Here is a 12,828-nt window from a genome sequence, read left to right on the forward strand (position 1 = left end):
TTCAATTAGAACCTCTTGTAACTCCTGTAGTGACGAGGGAGATGGAAAGCTGCTCTGGTGTCTGCACTCCAATACCGCCCACAAGGGTTCGATAATGTGCAAGTCCGGGCACTGTGCTAGCCATGGTAGACACTGCAGTTCAGTTGCATGATCCTCATGCCACGATTGTACTGTCCTTGCAGTGTGAATGGGTGCATTATCGTCCGAAAATATGTCATCATTGTTGGGGAACAACATTTGAATCATGGGATGCTGATCACCTAAAATGTTCATATAATCGTTGGCTGCAAGATGGCTTTTGAGAGTAATAATGGGACCAGCAGAATACCATGATATGGCTGCCCACATAATCACACTTCTACCTTCATGTTTAACCGTTGGAATCAAGCAATCTTCTTTCGGCATTCTCCAGATGTAAATCTGGCCCAATGTTGGAAATAACAAAAACATTGACTTGTCGGATCATTTGATGTGTTTCCACTGATCGGTCATCCAGGATGTATGCTCCTGTCACCATGATTTACGCTTCTTTCTGTACAGCAAGTCATCCAAGAATATTCGCTTTATGAAGTTCTTGGCGGACAGTGTCGATGCATATGGGATCTCTACGATGGCTATTGAGCTCTGCAGCCACTTTAGCCATAGTAGTTTTATGTTGTTTTGACACAAAGTGTGTTCACATACAATGATTTCTATCATTTATTTCTGATTTGAGCCCACTATTACGTTTACACGATGATGTCTTTCCATGATTTGTGTAGGCTGTTACGACTTGAAACAGTCAACAAGTTGGCTGTCTTGGTTACTGACGCTCCAACTAATAAGGCCCCCACAATCTGCCGTCTTTGGAACTCTGTTAGATCTTTCATTGCACGTAGACTTCTACCTATGATACAAATGCAAATGGAAAATGGAAATGAGCGTATGGTATTGTAGGCTAGGAGTCTCCCATTTGGGGAAGTTCGGCCACCGAGGGAATGCAGATACAAAGTGTGCGCGGCTCTTAAACAACCTGCACTGATGCCTAGTCCGTACTGAACACTCACAGTCCAGCATGACGTATACCTTACCTGCATTGTTGGCTGTCAAACACAACCATCCCATTACTACCACTGTTCACATTATTTTGCCTATCCCCTGTACATTTATATTAATTAATCTAACATAAATTAATTAATAGACTTACACTGCTAACTAGAATTAGTTGATATATGGGGTAAAGTAAAGATTTCTTGTACTCTCGCGATTTCAGTCACCACCTTAACAATTCGTGTGCAGTGTTGGGAAATGTGTATTTTTCTCTTGTCGCATTCAAGGTTAATGATATCTGTCATACTCTAAGTACAACTTATATTCTTTGGAAGGTTGTAGATGGCGACAAAAAGTTTACACGAGAATAATGTGAGCATAGGAATTTTATTTTTTCCATGCGCTACGTTTCATTTTTGACAGTTACTGCTTCTGGTCACTTCAACTATTTTCGGTGAAAGAAATGGGTCATTGGAACAAATTCCACTGAAGATGGCTTGACTACCCCAAAATTCTGCAGGTAGAGTTTCAAAGTTCTGAAAAGGGTTATGTCACATTGCCATTATGTCACAGCTTGCAATATCACAGGTGCTACTGTTTGTATTATATATGATTATAGTATAGCAGTGCTAGCAAAAAATTAAATCCTACACTGGCAACATCTGCCTTATGCAGTGTCACTGTCCAGTACACTAACTCACTAATGTAAACTAAATGGATACATTTAACTAGTTTATACAGTCTACTAATAACATTCTGAGATAAAGAACTACAAAATTTTTCATACTAGAATAAACCTCATCTCCAGAATTGTAAACATTAGTGACTCTTTGGCTGCTTAACTTTCACCCAGACTGAAGACACTGACAAAATTTCTTTAATCATCTACTGCTTTCTTCCTCCACAACTTTGTCATCTGAATGCTATTTTACTCATGCAGCGTTTTAAGCCCTGGACCATGATCATAAATTTACGATTTTTTAAATATTTCATATTAAAGAAATAGGATACATCTTTATGATGCATTTTCATCACATTATTATACAGATTAATTTTATACATAGCTGGAACCTTATCTTTTGTACATCATTTTTATGTTACAAGTCACAAATGCTGGATGCTAGTAAAGTTCACAACTTCATTCTTTATGTATATGCATTACTGATTTAGTCAAATCACACTCAACAACATTACAAGAATTTTATACCACCACATGTAAATAATAAAATAATGTTATAAACTATTTATGCAGAGACTAATATTTTCATGTAAGTGTGGTGGGCTGTCTTGGCATACCACCATTGTACTAAGTGTTCTTGTTTATAACAAATTTCTACTTTGTTTAACATTATGTCTTGAGCTAAACATGTAGGTAACTTTGTGTGTCAGATGTCATATAATTTGTTGATAAACAGTGTCTATACTTGTGGATATTTATACTATAAACAAAATTATATATTCATTATATATAGATTTGAAGATGCATTTTCATCACACGCCATATATAGCAGTTATCTGGGTATGGTGTAGTTTACACTAGTTTGACATACATGGTTCTAGCCAAATACTTTACAGAAATCAAATGAGGTAGATGACTGATTTAAACAACTTACAGGAATGCAGATGGATGTCACCTTTTATAACCCTTGAAATTTCGCCATTTATGCCTTGAAAATGTTTGGGTGATTACCTGTTGAAATATTGGTGGTTGTCGAAGACATCACATGGCTGAACTCCTCTCTGTTGTTTAAACACTTTTTATGCAGTATAAACTCTCGTTTGAAACAGAGAACTGGTGTTTATCGGTAGTATTTCTCTATTGTTCAGTTTCCTAATGGTGTTCTAAAGATTTTTTCAGTCTGTTTTTTCAAAAGAAAAGTTAATTATATTAAATTATGTGCATTTCCATTGTTACAATTGTTTAGGTGTCGAGGTTACATGTACTGCGTAATGATGGGTACATATGAATAACAATAGGAGTAATTTTTTGTCTTTACTTAAGAAACAATACCCTGTAGAAAGCTTTGTTTTATCCACAGATGTTTATATAATTAGCAGCTTTATGTTAGCATCTGTACAAGTTGATGGCGGTTTTTACGCTCAGCGAAGTATTTGGGAGTGTTCCCATCCTTATCGCTCGCCAGCCTGTCGGCTCCCGCTTCTAGCAGTGCAGCTGTGGTCTCTGTGTGGCCACGATCTGCTGCAAAGTGCAGCGGCATACACCCACAACAATTGCTGGCATTTGGGTCAGCACTGGACGCCACGAGCAACTGCACCACAGCTGTATGGCCATTGTATGCAGCCTTGTGCAGAGGTGTCTCCTGCCATGTGTCTCTGGAGTCCACCTCTGCTCCACCCTCCAACAGGCACTTCACCACCTCCACATGTCCTTTGGCAGCTGCATAGTGCAGAGCAGTGTGCCTCAACACATTCTTGTCCCTCGCCTCCACATCCGCCCCCACAGCCAGCAGTTCCTGCAGCTCCTCCACTGTACCCTCCTGAGCTGCTCGAATCAACCTTTTGGCTTTCTCTTCTGCAGACAAGTTCCTGCACAAAACATCAAGGCTCTTACACTTTATAATCTCTCAGTCTCACTCACTCACCACAGTTTTCTATGTGTATATGTAGGTGCATGCAAATTAATACACATGCATCCATCAGAAGATACTTCCACTGTAACATGTATGCACATCTGCGCACAGTCTCACTCTCAAACATCAAAACCCTCCCTAGCATATACACAGACAATCACACATGCTCATGCTCTGTTTGACTACATTCTTGAGGCTGCTATGTTTGAGAACGCAGCAGAAAAACCTGTAGGCTCCGAGTGTAAATCAATATTTCACATTCCTGTAAGCCAACCTTGGCTTCCTGGACACTCTGTATGCCTCACGCCATAGATGTAAGTACTGAGAGAGAAAGAACCTTGCCATTGATACATGATATTACTGCAGTGAGCCAAATGGACCACACCTGCCCTCTAATACCTTTAATTGTGTGTTGATGTGGTGAGGAGTAAAATGCAACAAATTCTTTATAATCCAAAGACATTTGAAAACGCAGTCTTTTTCTTATACTGCCAAGGGAGGTGGTACGCCAAGTTTTTATAAATTTTATATGCACATGTAGATGGTTATGTCATAGTTTAAATTAAAAATGAGTCTGTACAAACAAATTAAATGAACATTAGCTCATACAGTTCAAATCAAATATTAGACACTGATCATAAATCTTATTATTCTCACAATTATGTCAAATGCTTTGTGATCTTTCCTATCAAGGGGCAAGCTAGATAAATTCTGAACGACTCTACACTGGCCAACCACTGAAATGGTTTTGACCACCCCTCTCACTTTCTTAGGTGTGGCGCTGGTGTAGATGACATGCGTTTGCGTTGTTCTGCAGTCTGCACCAGTTTGTACACACCCACACAATGACATGGAATACTAAAAATAACAATACTTCGTTTTAGAAGACATGGAATACTGACAATGGTCGATGATCACAGTGCTTGAAATGTGAATCAAATGTAAATTGCGAAATGGGCCACTTTGATTTGAAGCAACCAAGATGGTTCACATACAGGCATCTATATCCATATCTACCACCAGAGTTTGTGATAATATTCATGAGAGTTGGCTGCAGTGCCTTCCTTCAGTGCCATGGTTCGATGTATGGTTTACAGTATATATATATATATATATATATATATATATATATATATATATATATATATATATATATATATATATATTAAAGAAAATGTGGTTAATGTGTATTGGTCATGATATGAAAAATACATATATTTGTACTGTGTGTGATTTATTTTAAAATTTGTGTGTAAATTGCATCGTTGTTTATTTTGTGTTTATTTTGTTGCATGGGCTCAAGGATGCTGGAGCAATGACGGCGGATTTGCTATGGCAAGGAATAGTGTCAATGAAGCTGATAACCATATGCGCCACGTTACACCAGGCTAGAAGAAATCGTCATAAGGGGAGCGGCCTTTAATCAATATTAAAAAGATGCTGATTTGTATTGTAACAGAAAAAACGAAAATGTTTTATATGATTTCAAATCTATATCAGTTAGATGCGTGATTGTCTTCACTACATTAACTTTAAACTGATATGTTGAAGTATCAGAGTTAGTGTTATTACGTTAATGGTGTGAAAATGCATTATCAAGACAAATAAAACTACATAGAAGATGTTATTTATTAAGATTTCAAAAGTGTGTCGAGAAATTACTTGTTTCAAGAGTGTTTTTGTGCTTAATGCCTATTATGATAAACGCAATACAGATCATTTTACTGAGAAGAAGAACTGTTAGTTGATTGAATATGGGCTGTACTAAAAATCTTCAGAGACATTGGACCTGCACTGTAAAGAACCTGTGGTGACAATTGAAAATGCGAGACCAGCACTAGAATTGGAATTTCTTGTTGCGCATAGCAGTTATCATAACCATTTTTTTACGTCTTTCACTGTGAGATGTAATTAAAAGGAGTTCCTTATTCCCAACCTTTTACGTTAATTCTTCAACCTTTTTCGTTAATTCTTGCTTAGTATAAGGGTGATCTCTCCACTCTGATTGAAGAAGGTACTTCAGTTCACCGAACAAAGTGGCGCAGTGGTTAGCATACTGGACTCTCATTTGGGAGGACGACGGTTCAAACCCCCGTCCGGCCATCCTGGTTTAGGTTTTCCCTGATTTCCCGAAATCGCTTCAGACAAATGCCGGGATCTTTCCCTAATCCGATGGGACCGATGAACTTGCTGTTTGGTCCCCTACCTGTACTTCGATGTGCGTGACAATTGCTATTCTGACCAGAGCTATGCTTCCCCCATATCTAGTTCATTACATTCACTCTATCAAATTATTGGCGTTGCAGATTAGGGCGTAATAGAACTCTGTATAACTTTTGTCTGTTAGTAATTTTCTCCTACCAGCCAGCTTTCAATTGTTTAGTCAACACTGTATAGTCAGTACGGAATTATTTGTATTACTCCTTGTGAATAACTGGTGCCCACGTAATACCGTCAAATAAAATCTAGATGGTGATTTATCTAGCCTGCGTTGATTTGGATGTGTCTGCTAGGGAACTCCAGTGCCACGAAACAAATTTGTATACAGAATTGTGATTGGTATGCAGCACTTCGTCTTCCATCACGTTCAGCACCATTGCTTGAGCTCTAATGTCTGACTCCCTGCCATACTAGTGTGCACTGTAGCTTTGTGGTAGCAATGGCAGTCTTATTGTTGTCACATCAGACTAACCGTCGTACCACTACCTGCGGCTGTCAGCAAATGTGGTGGGCAGCGGAAGGAATGCTGATAAAAATATTACCATTTTGTGCTGATCAAAAGTTCTCGTGTCGAGAGTCTTCATCACTGCAAGTGTTACCTTACTTTTATGCTCCGGTCAACAGAAAACATGCTTCATGATTATATTAAACTGAGAGAAGCTCTTACATCCACGAGCTGGGATGTTTTAATAGTTAATTTTCGCTCCTGTTACTTCGGTTTATGTTGTTAAAATTCCTTTAGTTTCTGACATATATTCCTTGTTGAAAATCATACTGATTTCATTTGGATATTCCTAACATATCGTTTCCATGAAGAAAACGTCGATAACTTATGTTTCGATACGGGTTCCTTGTCAGTTGTGTGTAACTTGGCAAACAGTGCCATCCCTACCGGATCAGGATTTCTACGGATAATTGTTAACCCTGATTCTGGGGGCCTTCTATCATGTTGATTAGCTTATCACACACGGTGTCTAAGGTCGCGAACGGTCGGCTATGTGTGATTTGTATGTAAGATTATTCTATATCTGCATGTTCTAGAAATAGGTCCGACATACTCGTAATTGCACTGTACTACGTTAGTATGTTCTTAGTATTTCAATAGGAGTTTTTAGTCGGCTATTTACTAGGCATGCTAAAATTTGTAATCCGTCGTGAGCAACGTCATCGGTCGACAATCTTACAGTGGCAATCTTAGTTCTTCAAAATCTCTAGGAAATATTGCTTCAGCTGAAAATTTATTCTATGTGCAAGAGACATCTCTGACAATTATCGCTAACAGCTACTCAAACAGTTTCGAGGATATTCCATCAATGCATGATTTTTTTAAGACGATTTGATCATTTCTTGTTTGGTGAAAGGAAACAGATTTCTTACGCAGTAGTTCTGGCTGTAGCGATAGCCTCCGGCTGCTCTTCTTGTCTCTGGATTCGGTTACACTGAGGTGAAAAAAGTCATGAGATAGATACACATGGTGGCAGTATGGCCTACATAAAGTATAAAACAGCAGTCCATTGGTAGAGTTGTCACTTTTATTCATCTACTTAGTGTGAATAGGTTTGCGACTTCATTATGACCGCACGGCGGGAACTAGACTTTGAACACGGAATGGTAGTTTGAGCTAGACATTTAGGACATTCCATTTCGAAAATCGTTAGGGAATTCAATATTCCGAGATCCACACTGTGAAGAGCGTGCTGAGAATACTGAACTTCAGCCAATACCCCTCATCACTGACAACGCAGTGGCAGAGGGCTTTCTCTTAAAGACCGAGAACAGCGGCGTTGTCTTTAAATTGTCAGTGCTAACAGACAAGAGAACTTCGAGAAATAACCACAGAAATCAACGTGGGGCGAACAACGAACGTATCCGCTAGAACCGTGCGGCGATAAGTGGTGTTCATAGGCTGTGGCAGCAGACGACCGACGCGAGTGCCCTTGCTAACAGAACGACATCGCCTCCAGTGCATCTCCTGGGCTGACAGTGTATTGGTTCGAACCTAGCCGACTGGTCAGGTGAGTCCCGATTTCAATTAATAAAAGCTGATGGTAGGATTCGTGTGTGGCGCCGACGCCACTGAGCCATGGACCTATGTAGTCAACGAGGCGCTGAGCAAGATGGTGGTGGCTTCATAACTATGTGGGCTGTGTTTACGTGGAATGTATTGGGTCTTCTGGTCCCACTGAACCGATCGTTCACTGGAAATGATGAAATTCTTGTACTTTGAGTCGATCTGCAGCCATTCATTGACTTCGTGTTCCCAAACAACGATGGAATTTTTATGGATGACAAAACGCCGTGACACCGGTCCACAGTTTTTCGACCCGGCCGGTGTGGCCGTGCGGTTCTAGGGGCTTCAGTCTGGAACCGCGTAACCGCTACGGTCGCAGGTTCGAATCCTGCCTCGGGCATGGATGTGTGTGATGTCCTTAGGTTAGTTAGGTTTAAGTAGTTCTAAGTTCTAGGGGACTGATGACTACAGATGTTAAGTCCCATAGTGCTCAGAGACATTTGAACCATTTTTGAAAAGTTTTTGGCGATTGATTTAAAGGACATTCCTGACAGTTCGAGAGAATCGTTTGGCCTCTCAGATCGCCCGACATTAATCTCAGCGAACATTGAGGAACATAATCGATGGGTCAGTATGTTGTAACGCCGTTTCCTTTGGAAAATTGAAAATGTAAAATAGTACACAAAACCCAATAAAAGTCCCAAAATCCAAGATCCCAATTTCAAGCCCCACTGGAACAGCATCACTTGAATAGTAGCAAGTACCAGGTGACCAAAAAGTCAGTATAAATTTGAAAACTTAATAAACCACGGAATACTGTAGATAGAGGGGTAAAAATTGACACACATGCTTGGAATGGCATGGGGTTTTATTAGAACCAAACAAAAAAAACGAAGTTCACAAAATGTCCAACAGATGGCGCTGGACAGCAAAACGTCAGTGACTGCGCATGACAATCGTGACGGGTGAGAGGTACGCCGATATGTTACAGAATCGCCTCATTCCCAGCCTAGCTGATAAACACCTGCTGGAACGTATGATGTTTATGCAGGATGGCGTTCCACCGCATATTGCTAGACGCGTGAAAGATCTCTTGCACGCGTCGTTTGGTGGTGATCGTGTGCTCAGCCGCCACTTTCGTCACGCTTGGCCTCCCAGGTCCCCAGACCTCAGTCCGAGCAATTATTGGCTTTGGGGTTACCTGCAATCGCAAGTGTATCGTCATCGACAGACATCTTTAGGGATGCTGAAAGACAACATCCGACGCCAATGCCTCGCCATAACTCCGGACATGCTTTACAGTGCTGTTCCCAACATTATTCCTCGACTACAGCTTTTGTTAAGAAATGATGGTGGACATATTGTGAATTTTCGGTAAAGAACATCATCTTTGCTTTGTCTTACTTTCTTATGTTAATTATTGCTGTTCTGATCAGATGAAGCACCATATGTCGGACATTTTTTGAACTTTTGTATTTTTTGGTTTTAATAAAACCCCATGTCATTCCAAGCATGTGTGTCAATTTGTACCTCTCTATCTACATTATTCCGTGATTTATTCAGTTTTCAAATGTATACTGACTTTTTGATCACCTGGTATATAGAAAGAAAATCCAGTATAAAGTGACTTAATGTTTTGAAAAGGAAAAGAAATAGAATCCATTAGTTTCAAATTAAAATAATAAGAGGTCGCAAAGTAGTGTACTTACAGATCACGGAACAGAACGAGTGAACTCAAAGAATACTCTTTGAGGACACTGCGTAATAAAGAAGAAAAAAGTCATACATTGTTATTGTGCTGCTAGTGCTTGCTGGATCAGATTGTATCTCAACGTATGTATGCTCTTGTACGTAGGCGCGACGAGATTGTTTTTGTGCATTTTGGAAATTTTGCGATCTGCTAGGAATCAAACTTGAAATAAGTAGATCATCAAACTTGAGTATATCATTACAAAAAGCGAAGAGGGGAAGAGATCCGAACTTGTTTTAAATTGATTATCATACAGGGAGAACTGAACTTTGCCCCGAAATAATACACTGTTAGCAATTTTCCGACATAGCAAGTGAACATTGGCATTGAATTGTTAGGAAGTACTGAAGTTTTGTTAAAGTAGCAAATGAAATCTATATCTTGTTACAAACTCCTTGACTGAAACTTACGCAATTAATTCCACCCATCTTAGGGAAAAGTTACTTCCTTAATACAATGATAGAACGCGAATAGTATAGAATAAACCAGCATAAAGTGGATTTACTGTGTGACATTTCTTTCAGTCCATTTAATATTGTGTGTTTATGAAATATTTGTTTGTGCGACGACATAGATTAATAACGGAGCGCAGCATGCATAAATATTCTTTGCCGCGTTAGACAGTTATTGGACCGATTCAAACTATTAAGCTTACGTAAACTGAAAACTTTAGGGGAGAAGCTATTGCCGTACATGGACTGTAGCCATAATTAGTAGAAGGATAGTCATTGGCGTGCAACTACGGGTAGCTGTGCTCGTACGCGTCGGGGAGCATATAATTATTTGAACTGGTCGGTGTCATTAATACGCACTCGGCGTGAATAGAGTGCAGCAGGACAGATTTTTTTATGTAATTCTCCTCATAAGACGATATTACCGCTGGTTAGTCGGAGCACGCATTTCATCAACGAACATTTCTAATATATCTTAAGAGCAGCAGTTACAATGTGCACAACATCCTGCATCGGTAACACATTCGCAATTATAGAGGGCCATATAGGCAGCACGGCTCAATATTTCTGAAGGGGACTTCCATCGGCTTGCTGAGTCCACGCCACGTCGAGTTGCTGCACTTCGCCGAGCAAGAGGAGCTCCGACACGATATTAGGAGGTATGTCACGGCTTTCGTCAGCGTAGTGTATTGTGTGGTAAAAGGCATAGAAATGTGTCTTGAAATTTCTTCCTGCTTCTGACGTTGTGTTTCGTTCTTTCCTGTTAACTGTTCTACTGGTGCTTCGTTTGCGCTTCTAATTTACTGATAACGTGTAAAGCCGATGTTTGTAATTACTTCCACTTACAATTGCCTCACTTGTAAAAACTATTATGCGTTTGTCTGATTAATCCTCAAAAAATTGCGTTGTTTGTGATCCATCTGTTGATACTGGCCGTGGATATACGTGGAATAATAAGGTGTTTTGCCATTCTGTGCGTTTCTTTATGAATTGCATTAGGGTTCGTCTGATTTTGTTTTCATAAATCTAGCCACCAAGCCACCAGTGCACCCCTGTTTGGAAACGTGGAAAAAAATGTCTCAAATAGCGCTTGTGATATGCAGTGATCTGGTAAGCTGCATGGCTCCATTTTAGACTTGTCGTTCTACCTTCCGTCTTCCACGTCCTTTGGTTTGTTTTGTGCGAGTATTTTAATTTATTGTGCGTATATGTTTCCTAAAAGGAAGGGCGTTGTCTTATCGTTGGCAGACAAAAGTCCTTGAACAATTAAAGAAAGGCATAGCTAGTAAGCGGTTACATGAGACGTTTTGCGTGGGAACATCAACAATGTGAGACATAAAAAAAGTCCTCAGTTTTAAGCTTTGTATCTCCTTCAGAAGGAGGTAGGAGTTCGTCGAGAAAAGGGATGACAACAGCAGAAAACAAAATGATTGAAGAGGCCATATCCAAGTGGTTTTGCAGCAGTTTGCAAGAAATCAAAACTTTTATCCTAGAAAATGCACAGTTCGTCTTCATTAGCCACTGGCTGACTATAGAATTTCAAGGGTAGGCACGATATTCATAAACCAGATTTAAGTGGTGAAGTAGACCCAAAAGTAAGAAAAAATTTTACTGAAAAATTCAAAATTAGTGGAGAATCTTATGACAACTTTTATACAATGCAGATGAGAAAAGCCTCACTTGGAAGGCTTTACCTGACACACCTGTACTTCTGAAAGGTAAACTGATGCTCCTGGCCAAAAGATTAGTAAAGACCGTGTGACCCTGTTGAACGTTAAAGCCTCGTATCTATTTTGAGGAGCGATCAGAGGACCAGAGGCCCGGATTACTGCTGCTTTGTTTTGGAGGGGTACTATTCAGTTTTCGTATCTGAAGTAGAAAATAATACCAAAAGGCCACGGGGGAAAGAGGCAGTAAGGTGATGTAAAATCTGTACAATGCACCCACCCATCAAACAGAAAGCTTCTTGTTAGAAACGATGGTCGTTTCAGAACTCTCTTCCTGCGGCCAAACGTTAACACGCTTGCTGCACCCAATGGACGAATCTGTTACCGAAACTATGAAGCAGGATTACAGGAGACAACTGCTGAGGAAGCTTTTGTCAGAAGATGGAAATGAAGAATGCGTTCTGGTTCATCACCAAAAACTGAATATAAAAGTCTGCTCTTACACGGTGGTGGAAGCATGGAATTTGGTAAAAACAACAACGTGCAAAACAGCGTGGAGTACTGTGAAAGGCATGTCATCCACACTGGTTCAAAAGACAAAGATAAATAGAAGTAGTGTGAAAAAGGAAGGGGATTAATGAACCACCAGATGACGAAATATCACTTGAGGACATAAGAAAGAACCTTCTGAAAATCCACGAAGGTTCCGATTGCAGTGCAGAGGATGTATGAGTGGCTTGTTTGTGATTCTTTTGACCGTGGATTACAAATCCTCAGTCACGGTGAAATCGTACGAAACGAAAGGGAAGATACTGACGGACAGGATGATGAAACATCCGCTGAACCATATGGGGGACTATCAGCGGATGAGGCGCTGGCATGTCTTGACACTACGCTAACATGGCGACCGGTGTGAGACCATATAGCAGATGTTCACTGTCAAGTGAATGCGAGGCTTGGCTGCACGAAAACGACTGAAGACAACAAAACAACTGATTCAGACCGATATGTCAAAGAACCGACGCTGTACGTGTCATTAAATTGATGTTACAGTAGAATACATATCAAAATATCGCTTTTTTTAAAACTGAATCACCAGTTTTCATGA

The 12,828-nt window shown here is 40.0% G+C and overlaps 1 protein-coding gene across 2 annotated transcripts in view; it reads right to left on the reverse strand.

Moving 5' to 3' along the window:
• Nucleotides 1-1,397: 1,397 nt before the first annotated feature.
• Nucleotides 1,398-12,828, reverse strand: part of LOC126094674 (ankyrin-2-like) — a 117,615-nt gene continuing 106,184 nt past the window's right edge. The window contains exon 4 of one of the 2 annotated variants that reach the window (XM_049909184.1): nt 1,398-3,576. In XM_049909184.1, coding sequence (XP_049765141.1) covers nt 3,090-3,576 — 487 coding nt within the window. In that variant the 3' untranslated portion in view covers nt 1,398-3,089. The remainder of the gene's footprint in view (nt 3,577-12,828) is intronic. The other variant, XM_049909185.1, reaches the window with a different exon arrangement.

This window comes from Schistocerca cancellata, chromosome 8 (assembly GCF_023864275.1).
Source record: "Schistocerca cancellata isolate TAMUIC-IGC-003103 chromosome 8, iqSchCanc2.1, whole genome shotgun sequence".
Taxonomy (NCBI): domain Eukaryota; kingdom Metazoa; phylum Arthropoda; class Insecta; order Orthoptera; family Acrididae; genus Schistocerca; species Schistocerca cancellata.